The following is a 20154-nucleotide window of genomic DNA, read 5'->3' as shown; positions in this document are numbered from 1 at the left end:
TTTCTAAGTGCTTGCTAAATTAAAACCGAAGGAAGAAAATGAGTCATCATCATTAAAGAAGATACATTATGCAAAAAAAGAGCTAACACAGTAGACTTCACTGCTCTCCTTCTAAAAGATTGCCTGCAAAGTTGCCCTTGGCCGATGTCTGGAAACTGGAATTTTGGAAGGGTTTCCACAATTCCCAAACTCATAAGATGATTCAATGTGCGTAAACTGTGCATACGGAGAACTGGTGTGGCACTGCGGGTTCATGCACTGGACTGCAGAGTAGGTATGAACCACAAGGTCAGTGGTTCAAGCTTACCAGCCGCTCCTCTGAAACCCTATACAGGGTCGCAATGAGTAGGAACTGACTCAATGGCATTTAACAACAAACGGTGCAAAAAGTACAGTTGATGCTGAACACCTGCTTTCCTTCTTGAACGTATTCCCTCTGGAATTTGAGTTCATGCTAGGCAGAAGGTTCTGATGCGAGACAAGTTCCCAATTAAACCCTGAACACTGAGCTCCCTTGGTAGATGATTTTTTGTACACATTATCACAACTTGTTGCTGAAGAGATTACGCATGCTCTGTGTTACTTCCCTAAGAAAAGATTCTAGAAGCTTATGCATGGTTTCCCCCAGACTTCACTCATGCACCTTTTCCATTACAAATTTTGCTCCGTTATCTTTTCTCTGCAATAACTCATGGGCAGGAGTCCTCCTATTGAATCACTAAACTTGGGTGACCCTGGGGACCTCTAACACACACACCAAATAAAATGTTGTGAGATTAAACTATGAAGAAATAGCTTATAACTGACTGGACTAGCTAAAAGGGGCACTAGAATTTGCCCAGGGAAATAGGCTTCTTTCTAGTTAACCCTTTGTGGAGTATGGGGCCTTAGATGAAATCCTGAGCCCCACACAGAATCTTCTGAGGTAAGACATTCTCACTTGAAAGGACAAGCAAACCAGTCCGTAGCAACTAAAGGAATAGAAGATATTTCTTGAAAGAAAGACCAACAAGGACCAAAAAAATAAATAAATAAAGCATACTGTTTGGCTGTTATAAGATCAAGCAAACTGTTTACCTTGGAGCCATCAAGGCAAGGAAAGTCAGCCCATCAGGGTAAACACCCTTCTAAGACTGAAACTCAAAGTTAATACAGGAACAGGCTTGTAAACTCACTGGTGACCACCTTAGTCTACTTGTGAGTGGAAGTGGAGGAAATGCAGCATTGAAGTCATTGGCTGAGTTTGGCCCTGCTCAATAGATACCCACTGACCTTGAGATGAGAGAAAGAAGGATGGGCAGGTCTGAAGCTCAAGGAGATGTGTGAACTCCCGAACCCATGGACACTGAGCTAGCCATTGGGGGCTAGAATTTAGAGTAAAGTGGCCAGCTGGTCTGAAGTGGGGGAAGGCATGTGAGAACTCTCAAACTTACAGATTTGTTGTTGTTGTTGTTAAGTGCTGTCGAGTCAGTTCTGACTCATAGCAACCCTGTATAGGGTTTCTAAGGTACAGCTGGTGAACTCGAACTGCCGACTTTGCAGTTCAAACGGACTTTGCAATCCAGTGCATTAACCCACAGCACCACACCAGGATTCACAAACTTACAGATAATATTCATTTATGATAGGCTGGATGGCTTGCTGACCAGAACTCTACCAAATGAAGATAAAGAAGTTTGATATAGGGAGTAAGCGTAAATTGCTACAATTTGATGAATGGGACGTTTGCTTATGGTTGAAGTAGCTCAAAGTTCATACATTTACTAGTATGTAAATGTAGAATATGAGAAACTAAAATGGGGGAGTAGTTAATCTTTCATTTAAGACCAGAGGACCTTAGGACCGTCAAATGGGAAGAGCATGAGTGGAGCACGGGATCCTAACCAGAAAAGCAGCGACAACAGAGATGGTGGAAGAGGTAACAGTATAGAGAGATAGAGCAACTGAGAACTCCAGGCCCAGGGACTAAGAAAGGCAGTGTGCCTGCAGGCAGGAGGCTGGCTTGTAAAATATGCCCTTTGGACATATTTAAAAAAAAAAACCCACCAGCAGCTCCTTCCAAACCCTATATAGGGTCAGTATGAATCAGAACCCACTTGCCGGCACTTATCAACAACAATAACAAAATGTACATTAAAAATAAAAAAATAAAAAAAAAGAAGAGAGGTAAATACTGTTAATTAATGGTACATGGAGGGGATTATAATCATTGCAATGAAACAAAATATGATTAGTTGAATGTAAAACTGATGATCTGCCCTGTGATCTTTCACTCAATTCACAATAAAAGCTTAAAAAAAACAACAACTATGAAGAAAAAAAATTCTCTGAAGTGGACTTGGCCTGGAGCAAGCATACAGTCAATTTGGTGTCTTGCTGTTTTATAATGAGATAGGACAAGTGCAGTAATCTCCTAACTCTTATGATGGCATTGAAACAACAGAAGCAGCTGCCCCATTCTGTGCCCTTATACTTCATACTCTCCTGGTGACACTTGGAGTAGGAAATCAAAGGTCAGTTTACTGGGACCTGATGACCCAATACCTTCATAGAGTGCTTTACTTACGCACACAAACATACATCCCCTCCCTACCCAGCCTCTGAGATCTGAGATCTGCCAGTCTACATGTGTTATCATAGTTTTCTTTTGTGTGATTTTTGTTACTGTTTAATCAACATATCTGTCTGTATATGTAAGGTCCCTAGATGATACTAATGCTTTGCACTTATGGCTAACCTAAAGGTTGGTAGTTCAAACCTACCCAGCAATGCTATGAAAGGAAGTCCTGCTGATCTACTTCTGCAAAGTTTACAGATAAAATAATCCTATGAAGAATCTCCACTCTGCAACACAAGGATGGGGTCACTGTGACTTGGAATAAATAGACTCAACAGCAAAGGCTTTAGTTTCTTTCTTTCTTTTCCATTTGGTTTCTGTATCTCTGTCCATCTGTATCAATGGTTTAAAAGCTAAAACAGATTTTTTCCCTGCATGGGGCTGTAATCTAGAATGTATTGTTTGCAATTTGAGAATGAGAATCTGTCATCTTCCTAAAGCTAATGCTTAGTAGACTCTCTGTTTACTACAGATCTTTGAGGACCTCATTAGTGGGTTATTTTTAGAACTGGAGACTTGAGCTACACATCTACCATGACCTTCCTTCTCGCATTACACCCAGGGCTTCCTTGAAATCTATAAACAACTAGCTCTTAATTACTTTCAGGTGGCACTGGAATACCATGCAAAAACTAATTTAGAGAACAATACACTTAATGGCAAAATTATAATCAAATCAGTGGTTTTAAAAAGACAGAGGCCTAAACCACTCCTAAAACTTATAGTATGGGACGTATTTCTCAGTGAACTAACTCCCCAAAATTAGAGCACGTTGAAAAAAAGTTGTCTCTTCACCTTTGTAATTCCTTTCCTAAGTATAAGGAATGCTGGTGGCATTACAGGATAAGCACTGTACTTCTAACCACAAGGTTGGCAGTTCAAAGCTACCAGAAGCTCTTCAGGAGAAAGATGAGCCTTTTTCTGATCCCAGAAAGATTTATAGCCTTGGATACCCTATACAGGCAGGGTTGCTGTGAGTCGGAGTTGAATTGATGGCAGTGCATTTTGAGTTTTGATCCTTAGTATAATTTCCTGTGGTTCAGTTGAAGATCTTACTTGCTAAAATTCAATACAAATGCACACACAGATAAATAAATAAATATAAAACCTGAAACTATGGCCCTCAACCATCCTTCAGGTCTGGAAAGGAATTCAGCCTTGTAATCCAATTTCCACTTAAACAATAGATAGGTTTATGGTGGGGAAGAGGGGCTATATGATGAGGCTTTCTGCTCCCATAGAAATTTACAGCCTCAGAAACTCTTTACAGGGTCTCTATGAGATGGAACCCACTCGGTGGCACACAACCACCACTACCAACAACAACACTATTTTCACCATAGAATGGTCAATCATTCAAAATCAAAATGGCGGCATTATACTAGGGACAAAGTTGAGAAGGGCTAGGAAGGTGGATGGACTGCAAATAGCCACAGGGAGAAAGCTGGGTAACTATTGTTGCCTGGTTGTTACTGTTGTTGTTAAGTGCTTTTGAGTCAGTTCCAACCCATAGTGATCCTATACAGTTCTGAGGAACAGCTGGTGAACTTGAACAGTGGACCATGCGGTTCAGACCGACTTTGCAGACCAGCACATTAACCCACAGAGCCACACCAGGAAGGGATGGTAAATATGGAGATGAAACAAAATGTATGATTCGTTGAATGTAAAGCTGACGATTTTTTCTGAAAACCATTACTCAATGTACAATAAAAAGTATCTTACAAAATGTTCTTGCAGTTTCTGTTCGGTCATACAAGATTTCTTTTTAATGAACGGTAAAGAAATGCTTCTTTAATTTTGTGCATCCTGGTAATTTTTACATCAGAGAGGAGGCTTCCATGATTCTACTTTGTTCTTTAAATCATTTGAATGCTGATCGTATTCCCTTTATTTATAAAAGTTTTGCTTGGCAACATGGCAATCTAAGCAGTTATGTAGCAGATTGTGTCGAAATGCTCAGTGATGAGCAGTAAAACTTAAATAGAAACAATTCAATAAAAAAAGGGAGATGAATTTACACAGACATGTGATGTGGTTAGAGCACACATACAAATACAAACACACTTCACCATGGCATAATCATCTTTCCAGGAACAACCTAGGCTACCCTCCTAATCCAAAAGAAGACAGTTTGTATATAACTTCTTAGATTAAATGCTTTTGAAATAATTTTCTTAAAAAATGTTTTATTGTTAATTATGTGATAGTTTACATGGGAGATTATTAGCTTTACATTAATCCTGTCCTATATCATTTCATTGCCATGGTTACAACCCCTCCATGCATCACCAACCAACCAAAGGGTATACTCTGAAAGCCCTGCTGGATGAATCTGGTTGGTGGTCTTTGCTGTCCTTGTTGCTACGTGCCATTGAGTCAATTCCAGCTCACAGAGACCCTGTATAGGATTTCCAAGTGGTGACTCGCAGGTTTGAACTTCCAACCTTGTGGTTCAACCGACTTTGTGGTTCAAACTGACTTTTTGGTCTCTACAGCCACTACGTAGTGGTTATGAATCAGGATGCTAATCTCACGGTCAGCAGTTTGAAACTTCCAGCTGTTCTGCAGGAGAAAGATGAGGCTTTCTGCTCCCATAAAGATGTACAGCCTCGGAAACCCTGTACAGGGTTGCTATGAATCGGAACCGACTTCACGGCACATAACAGCAACAGCCACTAAAGTCCCTAGAGTACAGTTCTACTCTGGAATACATGAGGGTAGAAATCGACTCAAAATGTTATTTTAACTTACAATTTAATCGGTTTCGCTATCCTAAAACAAAAACAAAGATTTTCATAAAGAACCAAGTCTTGGATGTCTTAAATTACCACCTCTTGGATGAAACCTATTTAATTAAAAAAAAAAAAAAAAAAAAAAAAGAGCAAAGTCTTTACTACAACCTTTCACATGGAACATATTCCACAATGACCTCGGTCCCCAAGATTAGAACACAATGAAAAACCTGGTGTGGCACTATAAGATAAGCACTGGATCAATTTGAACCAAAAAGTCAGAAGTTCAAATTCACCAGCCGCTCCTTGGAAACCCTATACAGCGTCACTATGAGTCAGAACTGACTCAACGGCACTTGACAACAACAACAACCTCATCTTTCTAATTGCCCTCTGTTGTATGCTTCCTGTTCTGGCCTGTCCCATAGGTGTTAGCTCCTCTAGTATTCTGTCTACAACCTGCGGCACTCATCTATTCATTGTATTCCAGTGCTGACTGCGATCCCTGGGCTCCCTTAGGCTCCTTGTTGTTGTTAAATAGTATTCAGCTGGCTCCAAATCATAGCAGCCCTGTATAGGGTTTACAAGAAATGTCTACTGGGTTTAGACTGCCAACCTTAAGGTTAGCCGTCCTGTACTTATCCTACAGTGCCACACCAGGATTCCTTTGGGCTCTTTCGAAGCCTGGCAGGGTACTACAGACAGTTCTGCTTCTTAAAACTCAGGTCCTGTGTTACCTTGGATGACCATACTCTACTGCGGCAGACAAGAATGACAACAGATAAGTCATGCAGTGAGCCAGTGGTGTGTCCTGTAACATTTGATGTGGGTAGAAAATTGTTTACTTTTACCGATAATACTGGGAAAGACAATCATTGCTTTGCTTGAAAACACTGATTCTAACAGAGAAAAGTCTCCTTGAGGCCTCACTAATAGAGGTATTCAGATGGGAAATATTGTCACAGAAAATCAAGCCTGTGCTAAAGAGGGAGGCAGAATCTCTCAGAATAGTAAAATGTTTACTTTTTCCATTTTCTAAATCCGGTTACCCTTGGGCTGTGTCTTTGATGTTAATGTATTAAAACCCCAGTGAGAGTTACAGAATTTTATCAGAAGAAACAGAAACCGAAAGCTGAGTTCTCTTAAGGCCAGCCTCCCTAATAAGGAAAAAATTCACAACAGGCTTTTGGAGTGAAAGCCAAATAAAAAATGTGAGTTTGACCTTTTTCAGGATGGTAGTTTACGCATCTCAACATCAGTAATACATCCCAAAGCACATTGCTATCTAAACAACTCCTATGAAGAAAGCCTTGGCTCTCTACTTCTGAAAATTAGTTCATGAAAATCCTATAGATCATAACATACTACTATTCCATACAGTGCTGGAAGATGAGCCCCTACATTGGAAGGCACTCCAAATACACAGTGGTCACAACAATGCTAAGTATATCACGATCATGAAGACGGATTGGGACCAGACAACATTTTATTCTGTTTTACTGAGGTCACCATTTGTGGACAATGACTTGAAAGCTACTAACAGCAACAGGATCTACATGGCTATATTTTTGCCAGATTACATGAATAGCCTGGTATTTAAAAAAGATTTTATGTTTTCTTAGGGAAAGAGAAGTGATGTGATGTTCAAACAAAGCATGTAGGCATCATTGTTTTTCCTGGTTCAGAGGAATTAGGCAAATGGGTAATTGTTGTGGTTGTTATGTGCCATGGAGTCGGTTCCGACTCACAGCAACACTTCACAGGGTTTCCGAGATTGTAAATCTTCATGGGAGCAGAAACTCTCATCTTTCTCCCACAGAACAGTTGGTAGTTTTGAACCTCAGGGTTAGCAGCCAGATTCGTAACCACTTTGCTACCAGAGATCCTTAAATGGGTGATAGGATAGACCATATTAGTTAAGACAATAGACAGCATTGTGTGTGTCTGTCCTGTAGGTATTTTCTGTCTGCATTTTTACTAGCTGCCTACTACCTGTCCTGCCCAGTGGACAGGGAAAGCCATACCTGTGGTGCCCTGCGATCCAAGTGAAACATCTGGTGAATCTTCCAGTGAAATCATCCAGGCAAATGTCAATGGACATGGCACTGTCTCAAGGAATTATGAGAATCTTCCAATAAACATACTCCTTAGAAGAGAGGATGGTGAGACTGACTCACTCACTTTGGACACATTTTCAGGAAATGCCAGTTGCTAGAAAACAACATCGTGTGTAACAAAGTAGAGGGTCAACAAAAATGTGAAAACCCTTCATGGATGGAGGAACACAATGGCTTTAACAATGGACTCAAGTCTACCAACATTCATGCAACTGGCACTGGACTATGGACCAGACAATGTTTGCATTCTGTTATATACATGTCAGGTCACGGTGATTTGGAGCTGATTTGATGGCATTTAACAACAGCAACACATTTTTTGGTTGCCATTTTCTCTTTAAGTGCCATTGAGTCGGTTCTGACACATAGCAACCCAATGTAGGGTTTCCAAGGAGCAGCTGGTAGGTATGAACTGCCGACCTGTGGTTATCAGCCTAATGCTTATCCCACAGCGCCACAAAATAAAGGCACTCAGTGATGTCCTTGGTATCAGTGACCTGTTGTCCTCATGCTAAAAGGCACCTTCCTGATAACTGAGCCCACATTCAGCCTGACTTAAATCTCCTCTGGGAAGGAATCAGTGCCTGGCCCAATGCACAGTGATCAAATGAAAGCAAAGGTCTGGTTGGTTAATGAAACTATTCAGCTCGCATTAACACTTTTCACCCCTCAGAGAATGAAACCTAATCATTTATTTTATCAACCAAAATAAAAAGGCAAAAAATTAGTAAGACCTATCAATAGATACTTTTGTTTCTTTTTGAAGGAATACACCTAACTTGTTTATTTTATTATTTAAAATTACAAAAGAAACTCTAGGAGACAAATAAACCAGTTCCAGTTGCTTCAAACTAATATCAATTCATGGCAAACCCATGTGTTAAACAGTAGAACCTTGCTTCATATAATTTTGTTTTGTTTTGTTTGAATATAATCTTTCCAAAATCAAATCATTAGGTCTTTCTTCTAAGGAGCCCCTGGATAAATCTGACCTCTAATGTTTGGTTAGCAGTCAAATATCTTAAGAGTTTACATCACCCAGGGACTCCAAAATGGAAATACTATCACCTTAACCAGAGTCCTGGTGTGGTGTTGTAGGATAAGCACAGAACCACAAGGTCAGTTTGAACCACAAGGTTGGCAGCTCAAACTCAGCAGCTGCTCCTTGGAAACTCTATTCTGAGTCGCTATGATTCGGAACTGACTGAACAGCACTTAAAAACAACATCACCTTAACCAAGATTTTCAAACAGCTCTGGACTTGAGCATTTGCATAAGCCCAATTCTCACCTATTAAAATTAGACCTTTGCTTCTCTGTCCTCTCCCAAAGATGCTTTGATCTTGGAGGGAGGAGTGGGAGTGCCCAAGCAGAGGCCACAGCAGACAGACACACCCTGCACAGGCAGCTTCTGCAAGAAGATCCTAGAAGGGGTGCAGAGGGTTGTAACTTGTTTAACATCCATCAGGACCTTCTCTTGACTTCCACTGGCTTCCAGGCTTTCTTAAGTCAGCCGCTGGCACCTCTCCATCTTTTCCCTGCTCCCTCACTTATTACATTAGGATACTTACACAGGCTTAGTTTCATGGCTGATTTAGTTCATTGCTTTTCTTCATGGAGAGAATCAGCAACTAAAGTAAGTGGTGTGAGCAGAGAAGAGATGCTTCCTGGGTCACATTCCCCAACCAGATTCCCTGCAGGCCAGATGACTCAGTATCCCAGGAAGAACAAGGTGAGGTAATACAAATTAATCTATCTAAACTAGTTCAACAAGAAGTTACAGGGATTATCAGTTTGTTTATCCTGTAGAAATCATCTGTGCATCTAACACTCTGGGCATCATTCATAGAGCTCAGAGCTAACTCAGAACAAAGGGACATCCCAAGGACCTTTGTGCTTTGTGACAGTCTTCATTGCAGTCAAGAGTCCTCAGTGCTTCCCTCTAACAACCCAGCCCATGGGGCATAAAGAGAGGCCCAGACAATGGGAAGTTGTTCCTGGGTGACAGTGGGAAGTTATACCTAACAGTTAGGCACATAGCTACCTATACAAAGGTTGGTGGTTCAAACCCATCCCGCAGCAACATGAAAGTAAAGCCAGGCAATCTGCTTTAGAAAAATCAACTGTTGGAAACCCAATGGAGCAGTTCTACTCTGCACATAGGGAGTCACCGGGAGTCAGAATCAACTTGAGGACAACTGACTGCCTCAGTGGAGAGCAATCACAGATACCCAAGAGAAACAGGATCTGTTGCCACCCAAATCATCTGGTTTAGTTACGAAGATACACTCCTTGGATCTTTTCAGCTCCAAGGAGCCCTGGTGGCTAGGTCAGCGGTTCAAATTCACTAGTCATTCCATGGGAGAAGGATTAGACTGCATGCTCCCATATAGATGTATGGTCTCAGAAACCCTTTACAGATAGGGGCGCTGTGATTGAATGATGGTAATTGAATGTATGGCAGTGAGTTGTGTTTGGTTGTTACCTCCAGTGGCTTCACGCCCTGCCTTCCTGAGAAAGTTTGGCAGCCCCAGGGACAAGAAGTCACCTTACAAGGAACAACTTCCAGAATTTCCTCTTACAGACCATAACACTGCTTGAGAGTCCTCTTTTCATCTACAAGGTCGTTTTTAATTATAGATCTATTTGACTCAGGTTGGAATAGCTGAGTACAAAAAACTACCATGCCTTTATTTTATTTTTTTCTTTGCTACATAAGGCATCTTTGGAATAGCTTGTGTTTTGGTTAAATGGTGTACTTCCTAACTAACAGGCAAACGGAAACTTAAAATTGATATGTCCCTTAATATATAAAAAGTCTGCACAATATTGGTTTTCTAAATACTTTGGTAAAGAAAGAGAAGCCAAATGCTTATGCATACTTCATGTTGTTGCTTTAAAATATTTACGAAAGGATGAAGCAAAATGCAGGATCGAGAAGAGCACATGGGAGTTGTCGGTTTCGATCAGAAAAATGTAAACATTACAGTCTGTATGCAAGCATCCTCTGTCTCAGCAGACATAGAAATGCTTTCATTTTATCTAACTAAGGTTCATAGGGAAAGAGGAAAACACCATCTATTCACATAGATTGCAAAGGTGAAACCTGCATTTGAGCATATCACTAATTAATGAAATGCTGCTGTGGCACGGCAGATTAAGCACTGGACTGCTAACCACCACTTTGGCAGTTCAAACCCATCAACCACTCCTTGGAAACCCCATAGAGGGCCGCTGTGAGTCCAAACTGATTAGATGGAACCTAACGACAATAGGAAGCATAAGAACACATGTATTTAGCATACATATACGTAACAGATTCAAAGGAGCTTCAAAAGGTTATGGAAAAATAGAATGAAAAGACAATGGAATTTTTCCATGAACTTTTTGAAGCGCCTCATATATGTATAGTACACGTATGTTGCTGCTGTTGTTAAATGCTGGTGAGTCAGTTCTGACTTATAGTGAACCTGTGTAGGATTTCTGAGGAGCACCTGGTGGGTTTGAACCACCAACCTTTGCGTCAGCAGATTGGTGTGTATCCTATAGTGTCATACCAGAACTCCATGATACGTATGTAGTATATGTCATATATGTATATACGACATAGGTGGCATGTGTTACCTAGGTGTGTATTTATTTCTATTTATGTGTCATTTCTATGTTTCACCCAGATTTCCAGTTCTTTTCTCTTTTCAGCACATTCCCCACTGAAGTAAGACACAACCCCATGACTTGCTTTGGCCAGTAAAACAGGAAAAGAAATGGCACGGATCACTTCCATATGGAAGCATGAAGACCAGTTTGTAACACTTCCATGTTCTCTTCCCCTTTCAGGGCAGAATCTCAGGTTCTCAATAGCAGGATTACAAAATGATGCAACTCTTGCCAGGTTTGATTCCTAAGTGTGAGATAACCAGTCTTCCCCTTCTTGAATCCACAACCCTCACCCTGTAAATTTGAATGCCATTCCACTCTAACTTTGAGCTCAGTCAGATGAGTTGTAACAGGTTTCCCTTTGTTCATAGCTGCTTCTACCTGGACAGACATCTGAGGCTAATGAGAAGGTGTTACTAAGGTTCAGAAGACATGCTATAATCCACCATGGCCCCTTTGGGAGAGCAGTAAGAGCCCTGAGCCCTGAGCTCTGATTGGTGAATATGTCCTGAGAGAGAACAGGTCCCTCTTTGGGACATGGAAGCTCCATAGTGGGATTCCTCCCAGATCTAACTCTGTATGTCACTTTCCTTGTGTCCTTTTCAATTGTAATAAATCTGTAGACACACACATGCTGTATTCTCCATGAATTCTGTGATTATTACAGTGAATTAACAACCCCACAGGGCAATGAGAGCCAGCAGGGGTTAGCTTCTGCCTGTTTGGCAGTCTGAATGAAGGTGTCCTTCTAACTTGTAAGCTCTGATCTAGCTCCAGTTGACTAAGGCCAGAGAAAGGTTGCATAAGCAGTGGATCTGAAATAGAGTCTCCTTCTAATGCGTGAGCTCTAACCCAGCTCCGGGTGACTAGGGTTGGTAACAGTGCCACTTCAGCAGCTGGAGAAGAACCCACATTTTGGGAACTGGACTCATGCTGCTCCTTAACATGCAGTTAGCAATGAAGGTGAGATATAGCCACTTTGCCCACTGCTTACACAGTGTCCTCAATCCCTCTAGCCGTCGTCAAGAAAGCCAAAATAACCTCTGAGGAGATGGGATTAAATCATTAAACAATCAAGACCAGCAAATAAAAAGTGTATAACTGAATATTTATTCTGATCACTGGAGTCCTGGTGTGGCATTGTAGGATAAACACTGGACTTCTAACCACAGGTTTGGCAGTTCAAACCCCTACCAGCTACCCCTCAGAAATCCTATAAGGATCTCTACAAGTGAGAACTGACTCAAAGGCACTTAACAACAACTTTGATTATTAAGAAACCCTGTAGGCATTGAAGGATAAGCACTGGACAGTTAACTGCAAGATCAGCAGTTCAAACCCACCAGCAGCTTCATCGGAGAATAATAAGGCTTTCTGCTCCCATAAAGATTTACAGCCTCAGAAACCTTGCACAGTGTCGCTACGAGTCAGAATCCACTTGATGGCAATGGTTTTATTCTGATTATTGCCATCATATTTCAGTTCTTAAGCTTGGTACTTTTTAGCACCCAACTTAATAAATTAGGATGGTTGATCAACATGACAGCAAGGAACTGATTGCTCAGTGAAGTGTGAAGGATCTTGAATTCATTGCAAAGATAATATTAATAAAAAGTTAAATACTGTTGCTTTCTATTATCTCCTAAAATGTGTATCTCTAACAGCAAAAAACTCTGGTTGCATTCTGTAATTTTTAATGGCTTCTAATCCTCCTACACTGTCTAGGTTATTAACAACAACAACAAAAAAGTGTGTTACTATGAGGGTTTAGTTCCAACTTGTTACCTTGAAGAAGACAAACTTGTAGTAGTATTCAAAAATTAAATTAAAATACATTTTCTAAAAATGTGTTTGCCAGTGTGTACACATGCATAAAGACATGTAAAGAAAGGCAGGCATTTATAGTCCACGTTAGTCATACATGTTAGACCATACACAGCGCATCCCACCACTCTTTCCCAAAAGCAGTCAACCCATTTTCAGAGATGCCAACAGATATTATCCAGTGATGTATACAATAGGAAAATTGGGCATTGTGCTTTGGCCTTTCCAGATAAATAACACAGAGCAAGAAATCAGCTCAACTTAAATATCTTTAGAAATGAAGGGTTTCGCTTTCCTAGAGGCTAAATTTACATTGTGCCATGTCTAGGCACCAAAACTAACCGAAGACAATACTTATGTATAGATAAATATAGTTCAGTGCTGAATGTATACTCTTAACAGTACCTTTAAGAAAGAGGTTAGAGATATACAACATACACTTTAGATATACAATGGGATCAAAAGAGAATGAAGTCACAGTTTCTATTTTCCAGATTTTTGTTTCAGAATGAGGATGTCACTGAGGTCTGTTAATGATGCAAAGATACCACTTCCTATTTCCAACATCCAACTTGTCTCAGTTTTCTCACAAAAGCAACATTAACTGTTACGCTCATAGTGCACATAAGTAATTTCCAACCATTGGTCAATGCACCCATAACTTGCTGGAACCATTGAAAGCCAACATAGAACACCTCTGAATGTAATAAAGACCATCATTTTTAAGTATACCAATTTCTACTTATAACAAGCTCATAAGCGGAAGCCCAGATGTGGGATGTGAAATAACCTTGCAAAAGGTGAGCCTGGAGCACCTGGAACCCCAGTGCCAGGCAGCTTACCTGAGACAAGTGAAACAGTGTCTTTCTCCCATGAGACAACAGTGATATACGCCTCCACTGAGGAAGGGATAATGCACTTGAAGACTGCAACATTGCCTCTCATGGTTTTCTGGTCCTCCACGCGGACTGTATAGGGCTCCCGTAAAACTGGAAGGGAAGAAGAGACGCCTCCATGAGACACATACTCAGAGGAGCTCGTTAAGTAAGTATCTCATTCTGATACAGACATTTAAGCATAAATACCTGAAGAGCATGAAGCAGATGTCTTGGGAAAAATTAAAAATGAAATTTGATGTATTCGTCACTGTTATGGATTGAATGAATGTGCTCCCCACAACCAGATACGTGTTGGAACCCGTTCCTAGTCAATATCTGGCCAGGAGACCTGGTGGTGGAATGATTAAGTACTTGCTTGATAAACTAAAGGTTAGTGGCACAAACCCACCAGACATTCAGAGGAAGAAAGAGGTGTCAATTTGCTTCTATAAAGAGTTGTTGTTGTTAAGTGCCATGGAGTTGGTTCTGATTCATAGCGACCCTGTACGGGGTTTCTGAGGCTGTAAATCTTTATGGGAGCAGAAGCCTCATCTTTGTCCCGCAGAGCAGCTGGTAGTTTCGAACTGATGACCTTGCGGTTCGCAGCCCGATTTGAAACCACTATGCTACCAGAGCTCCTTTATACTCTTTTTTTATAGAGTAGCTATGAGTCGGAACTGACTCAATGGTAACAGGCTTTTGTTTTTTTGTTTTTAATAGTGGTGGATAGATCCCTTTTGAGAATAGGATTTTCATTGTTACATTAATGAGTCTGTAGTGGTAGCATGTGCCCTAAACCTAATCACTTTGAGACATAATAAGAGCAGATGAGACAGTCAAGCAAAAAATGGGGGGGTAAGATAGGTAACATATGGAGATGGTCAAGGAACTGAGGAACCCAGTGGTTACAGAAGTCAAGGCAAGATCATTCTGCAGAGCCGGCAGAGAGAGAGCTTTCGCCTAGAACCAGTGCCCTGAACTTGAGCCTCTGGTTTCCTAATCTGTAGGAAAATCATATTCTGTTCTTTAACACCACCCATTTCTAGTATTTCTGTGACAGTAGCACAAAGAAACTAAGATGATTACCAACCTTAAAAAAATTTGCACTCCATTAACAATTAGCTACTAAAAGGAGTCCTGGTGTGATGCTGCAGGGTAAGCACTTGTGGGAATGAGTGTCTTTTCTTCAAATTTACTGTAATCCAGTTTATTTTATTCAGACGACCTTTCTTTTCATTTTCAGTACTTCCTGAAGTGAGTAGGGTCTTTCTAACTTCCTTAAGCTTCCCTAGTAATTTGGAATATCCAATCAAATAAGGATAAGAAGGCGTGCCTTAGCAATATGACTTAGCCAACTGGGTAAGGATAAGACTCTGTGGTCAAGGCACCAGCCTTGAGAGAGAGACAGCCTATGACTTGCGTCAGGGATAAAAACCCGAGCTGACTACCTGCCCAGTGTGCTCACTAGCCTGTTTCTGGACAGCTACATGCACCCTTCTGCAGAAGTAAATTTTGCCCTGCCAAGGTAATTTTGTCTTATTGAGTGTCTTTTTGTGCAACATCGGGGTTCATTTCTAACACACTATACCAAAAAGTCAGTTTCAACCGCAAGTCTGGCAGTTCAAACTAACCAGCCACCCCTCAGAAACCTTATATAGGGTTGCTACAAGTCAGAACTGAGTCCTGACTCGATGGCACTTAACAACAACAAAAGGGAATGAGTATATTTAAAATAGAAGCCCTGGCAGCTTAGTGAGTTACCCATTAGCCTAATGGTAGCAGTTTGAATCTACTAGACACTCCCCTGAAGAAAGGTGAGGCTTTTTTGCTCCTTAATGATTTATAGCCCTAGAAACCCAAAACAGATTAAATATAAGTCAGAACCAACTCAAAAGCATACAGGATCAGCATATGTAAAATGGGTGATGTATCCCCAAAAGGCATCCTGAAGTGGGAAGCACCTTCTCAAAAGAAGAGAGGCTCCCTCTGGGAAATTATTGTGATGGGAAGTTACTCTCCAAATCCTCCCAGGACCCACTTCAGTAGGAGTGATTTACACATCAATAAGAAAGAATTTTCTGACTATAAAGAAAAAGAATGAAAAAAATCCAGAAAGGCAACTGCTCTTGGGAATCTTTAAAAATTATAGGACAGAATAATTCCTTATGAGTTCTGTTTTGTTTTTTAATGATGGTTACCAAGTAATTTTATGAACAATGATTACGCTTCCTATTGCTGCATAGGATGTTGTTGTTGAGTATCATGGAGTCGGTTCTGACTCATAGTGACCCTGCACAGGGTTTCTGAGGCTGTAAACCTATAAGGGAGCAGAAAACCTCATCTTTCTTCCACAGAACAGCTGGCATAGTTTTAAACTGCCGATCCTGAGGTTAGCAGCCCTATTAATAACCACTATGCTGCCAGGAGCTCTGGTAGCATAGTGGTTACGAATCGGGCTGCCAACCCCAAGGTCAGCACTTCGAAACTACCAGCTGCTCCTCAGAAGAAAGATGAGGCTTTCTGCTCCCATAAAGATTTGCAGCCTCGGAAACCCTGTTCAGTGTCACTATGGGTCGGAACCTACTCAACGGCACTTAACAACAATGCTACCAGAGCAAAGCTCTCAAGCTTCTAAGTAGAAGAGTTTAGATAATCTGGACCTGGGACTTCAGTGCTGATTTCCTGAAGTGGTGACCTGCTCTCATTTCTGTTCATGGATTCATTGTTTTTGTTTGTTGTTATTAGGTGCCATCGAGTTGGTACCGACCCATAGAGACCTTATGCACAGCAGAACGAAACACTGCCCGAACCTGAGTCAACCTCACCACTGAGCTTGAGCTGACCACGCTTGAGTCTATGGATGCTGCCACTTGGCTAATTCATCTTGTTGGGGGTCTTCCTCTTTTTCTCTGACCCTCCACCTTACCAAACATGATATCCTTCTCCAGCGACTGGTCCCTTCTGACAATATGTCCAAAGTATGAGAGATGAAGTTTGGCCATCTTGGCCTCTAAGGAGCACTCTGGCTGCACGTCTTCCAAAACAGATCTATTGGTTCTTTGGGCAGACCATGGCACTTTCAATATTCTCTTCCAACACCGTAACTCTCAAAAGCATCAATTCTTCTACAGTCTTCCATATTCACTGTCCAGCTTTCGCATGCATATGAGGTTATTGAAAACACCATGGCTTGGGTCAGGCACACCTTAGTCTTCAAGCTGACATCTTTGCTCTTCAACACTTTAAAAAGGTCTTGTGCAGCAGATTTGCCTAATGCAATACATCATTTGATTTCTTGACTGCTGCTTCCGTGAGTGTTGATAGTTGATCCAAGAAGAATGAAGTCCTTGACAACTTCAATCTTTTCTCCATTGATAAGAATGTTGTTTATTGGCCCAGTGATGAGGATTTTTGTTTTCTTGACATTGAGATGTAATCCATACCGAAGACTGTGTTCATGATCTTCATCAGTAAATGTTTTAAGTCCTCTTCACTTTCAGCAAGCAAAGTTGTATCATCTGCATATTGCAGGTTGTTAATGAGTCTTCCTCCAATCCTGATGCCACGTTTTTCTTCATAGAACCCAGCTTCTGAGATTATTTGCTCAGCATACAGGTTGAATAAGTATGGTGAAAGAATACAACGTTGTCGCAAACCTTTCTTAACTTTAAAACAATCAGTGTTCCCATGTTCTGTTCAAACAACTGCCTCTTGGACCAGGTACAGATTCCTCATGAGCACAATTAAGTGTTCTGGAATACCCATACTTCGCAATGTTGTCCATAGCTTGTCATGTCCACACAATCAAAAGCCTTTACATAGTCAATAAAGCACAGGTAAACATCTTTCTGATATTCTCTGCTTTCAGCCAAGATCTATTGGACATCAGCAATGATATCTCTTGTTCCACAACCTCTTATGAACCTGGCTTGAACCTCTGGAAGTTCTCTGTCAATGTATGATTGTAGCCATTCTATATTACCTTTAGCAATGGTGTACAAATAATAGCTGGTATTACCGTATGTGCCTGGAAGTAGAAGTCAGTGCTGCATAGGATAATGGACAGCTATTGACCATTTCTTTGAAACCACTCCCAACAGGTGCTGTTGTTGGTTAGTGTCATTGAGTCAGTTCTGCCTCACAGTGATCCTGTGCAGTATTTTCCAGGAACTCCAGGTCAAATTCAAAAGGCACTTCCACATACTAGTGGGGTTGGCTAACAAAGGGCAGGGTAATATTAGGTCTTGGTGCCTAGCTTATACACCCAACTCCCTGGATTCAAATCCAAACCCTGCCATTTAATACTTGCATGGTAATGTGCAAGTTATTTTAACATCTGTATAAGGGGAATAATGATGATAAGAAGGAAGAATAGTTACCAAATAGGTCTATTTTCATGACTAAATCAGTTAGTGCATGTAAACCCCATAGAACAGGACCTGGCATTTGTAGGTTAGTTATGGTGACAGTTGTCAGTAACCAGGGCTGGATCCATGTATATGAAGAAGACCTCGAGCTTCAAATATAAGACATAGACAAAATCTAGCTCAAGTTCTATATTATTCTAGCTATAAAAATCTGAGTGAAGGATTTACTTCTCTAAAATTTTAATTTACTCAAATTGTAAATGAGCAGTTTAGAGCAGGAAGGTCTTCAAAGTCTGAAGATATTCACAGAAACAATTTCTGTAATAATGCATTATCTAATAATAATAATACCACATTATCCAATTTCTATAAAGCTTTCTTAAAGGATAAATCATTTATTGGACAAATATATTGTTGTTGTTGTTAAGTGCTGGCAGTTCAGTACTGATTCATAGTGACCCACCACACAACAGAATGCAACACTGCCTGGTCCTGTGCCATCTTCACAATTATTGTTACACTTATTGCTGATGCCACTGTACCAATCCATCTCATTGGGTATCTTTCTCCTTTTTGCTTACTTAACCTCCACCTTACCAAGCATGATGTCCTCCTCCAAGGTATGGTTCCTCCTGATAACATATCCAAAGTACGAAACATGAAAGCTCATCTTCTGGTTTCTAGAGAGTTCTGACTGTACTTTTCCAACACAGATCCGTTTGTTCTTCTGGAAGTCCATGGTACTTTTAACATTTCTCCAACACTATAACTCAAATGTATAAATTCTTCTGTGGTCTTTCCTATTCATTGTGCAACTTTGACATGCATGAGGCTACTGAAAATACTATGTCTTGGGCCTGGAGTACCTTAAGCACACATCCCAGGAAATGCCCCAGTCTCATGGGCAGCTACTCCACAGAAGCATCCTCTTCCCTTTAGCTACCTGGTGGCATCCCAGTGCTAGGACCACCTCAGCAGGACAATTTAAAGTCCCTGTATCTTCTGTATCTCCCCACCCCTAGTAGGGTCCAGATCATCTTGAAGCAACTGTGGTGTTCTAAGCCCCATCCAACTTTGAAAAACATGGAAATAGAAGGAAATTTTCCACCCCATCTTTTCCCCTATTCAAATTATTTATCCTCCAGAGACAGATCATGTACTCCACCTTTAACAAATTACCCTAGAATGTCTAATAATGCTGGCCATATAGTAGATGCTCAATGAATATCTGGAGATTGAATAATGAAAATGACAAAGCCTCTCCTCAGGGAGAACTTCCAATCTTATTACTGAACATGCTGTTAGCTGCTGTGCAGTCTACTTCGAGTCACGATGACCCCCTGCACAACTGAAACAGACGATTGTCATCTATAAGGTCTTCATGGGCTGATTTTCTAAAGGAGATTGCCAGACTTCTATTTCGTCCATGTCAATCTGGAACCTCCACTGAAGCATGTTCAGTATCATAGCAACCCTGAAGCCTCAACTGATGGATGGATGGTAGCTGAACATGACATCCATTAACTGGGAATTGAATCTGTAGCTTCCACATGGAAGCTGAGAATTCTACAACTGAGCCGCCCATGTCTTCTATTATATAGAATACATGTATCTATATTTTCATTTATCCACTTGATGGTAATGGGTTTGGTTCTTGGTTTTAAGGAAAGCAACTTTGTTGTCCTGGTTTAAGATCTTTATCATATGAATGGAGAAATATTTATACCTGAGGCCTGAACAACTGAAGAATCTGGCACTGCCACCAATAGAAATACACCGTTTATAATACAAGCTGAGTTTCCTGAGAGCCTATGGTATTGATTTAATCTGCACTCTACCTTGCTTGCTGAAAGTGAAGAGGACTTAAAATTCTGATGAAGGATTTAAATTACTGATGAAGATCCAAGAGCATAGCCTTCAGTATGGATTGCATCTCAATGTAAAGAAAACAAACATCCTC

At 40.8% G+C, this 20154-nt stretch overlaps 1 protein-coding gene across 1 annotated transcript in view; it reads right to left on the bottom strand.

Annotated features, from left to right (window-relative positions):
* Window positions 1-20154, bottom strand: part of DSCAM (Down syndrome cell adhesion molecule) — an 888132-nt gene that overhangs the window by 852973 nt on the left and 15005 nt on the right. The window contains exon 3 of the mRNA XM_006870860.1: window positions 13792-13938. Within this exon, the coding sequence (XP_006870922.1) occupies window positions 13792-13938 (147 nt within the window). The remainder of the gene's footprint in view (window positions 1-13791; window positions 13939-20154) is intronic.

Source organism: Chrysochloris asiatica, unplaced genomic scaffold (assembly GCF_000296735.1).
Source record: "Chrysochloris asiatica unplaced genomic scaffold, ChrAsi1.0 scaffold00154, whole genome shotgun sequence".
Taxonomy (NCBI): Eukaryota; Metazoa; Chordata; class Mammalia; order Afrosoricida; family Chrysochloridae; genus Chrysochloris; species Chrysochloris asiatica.
Note: the sequence above shows the minus strand (reverse complement) of the source record. Positions and strands in the feature narration are given on the sequence as shown.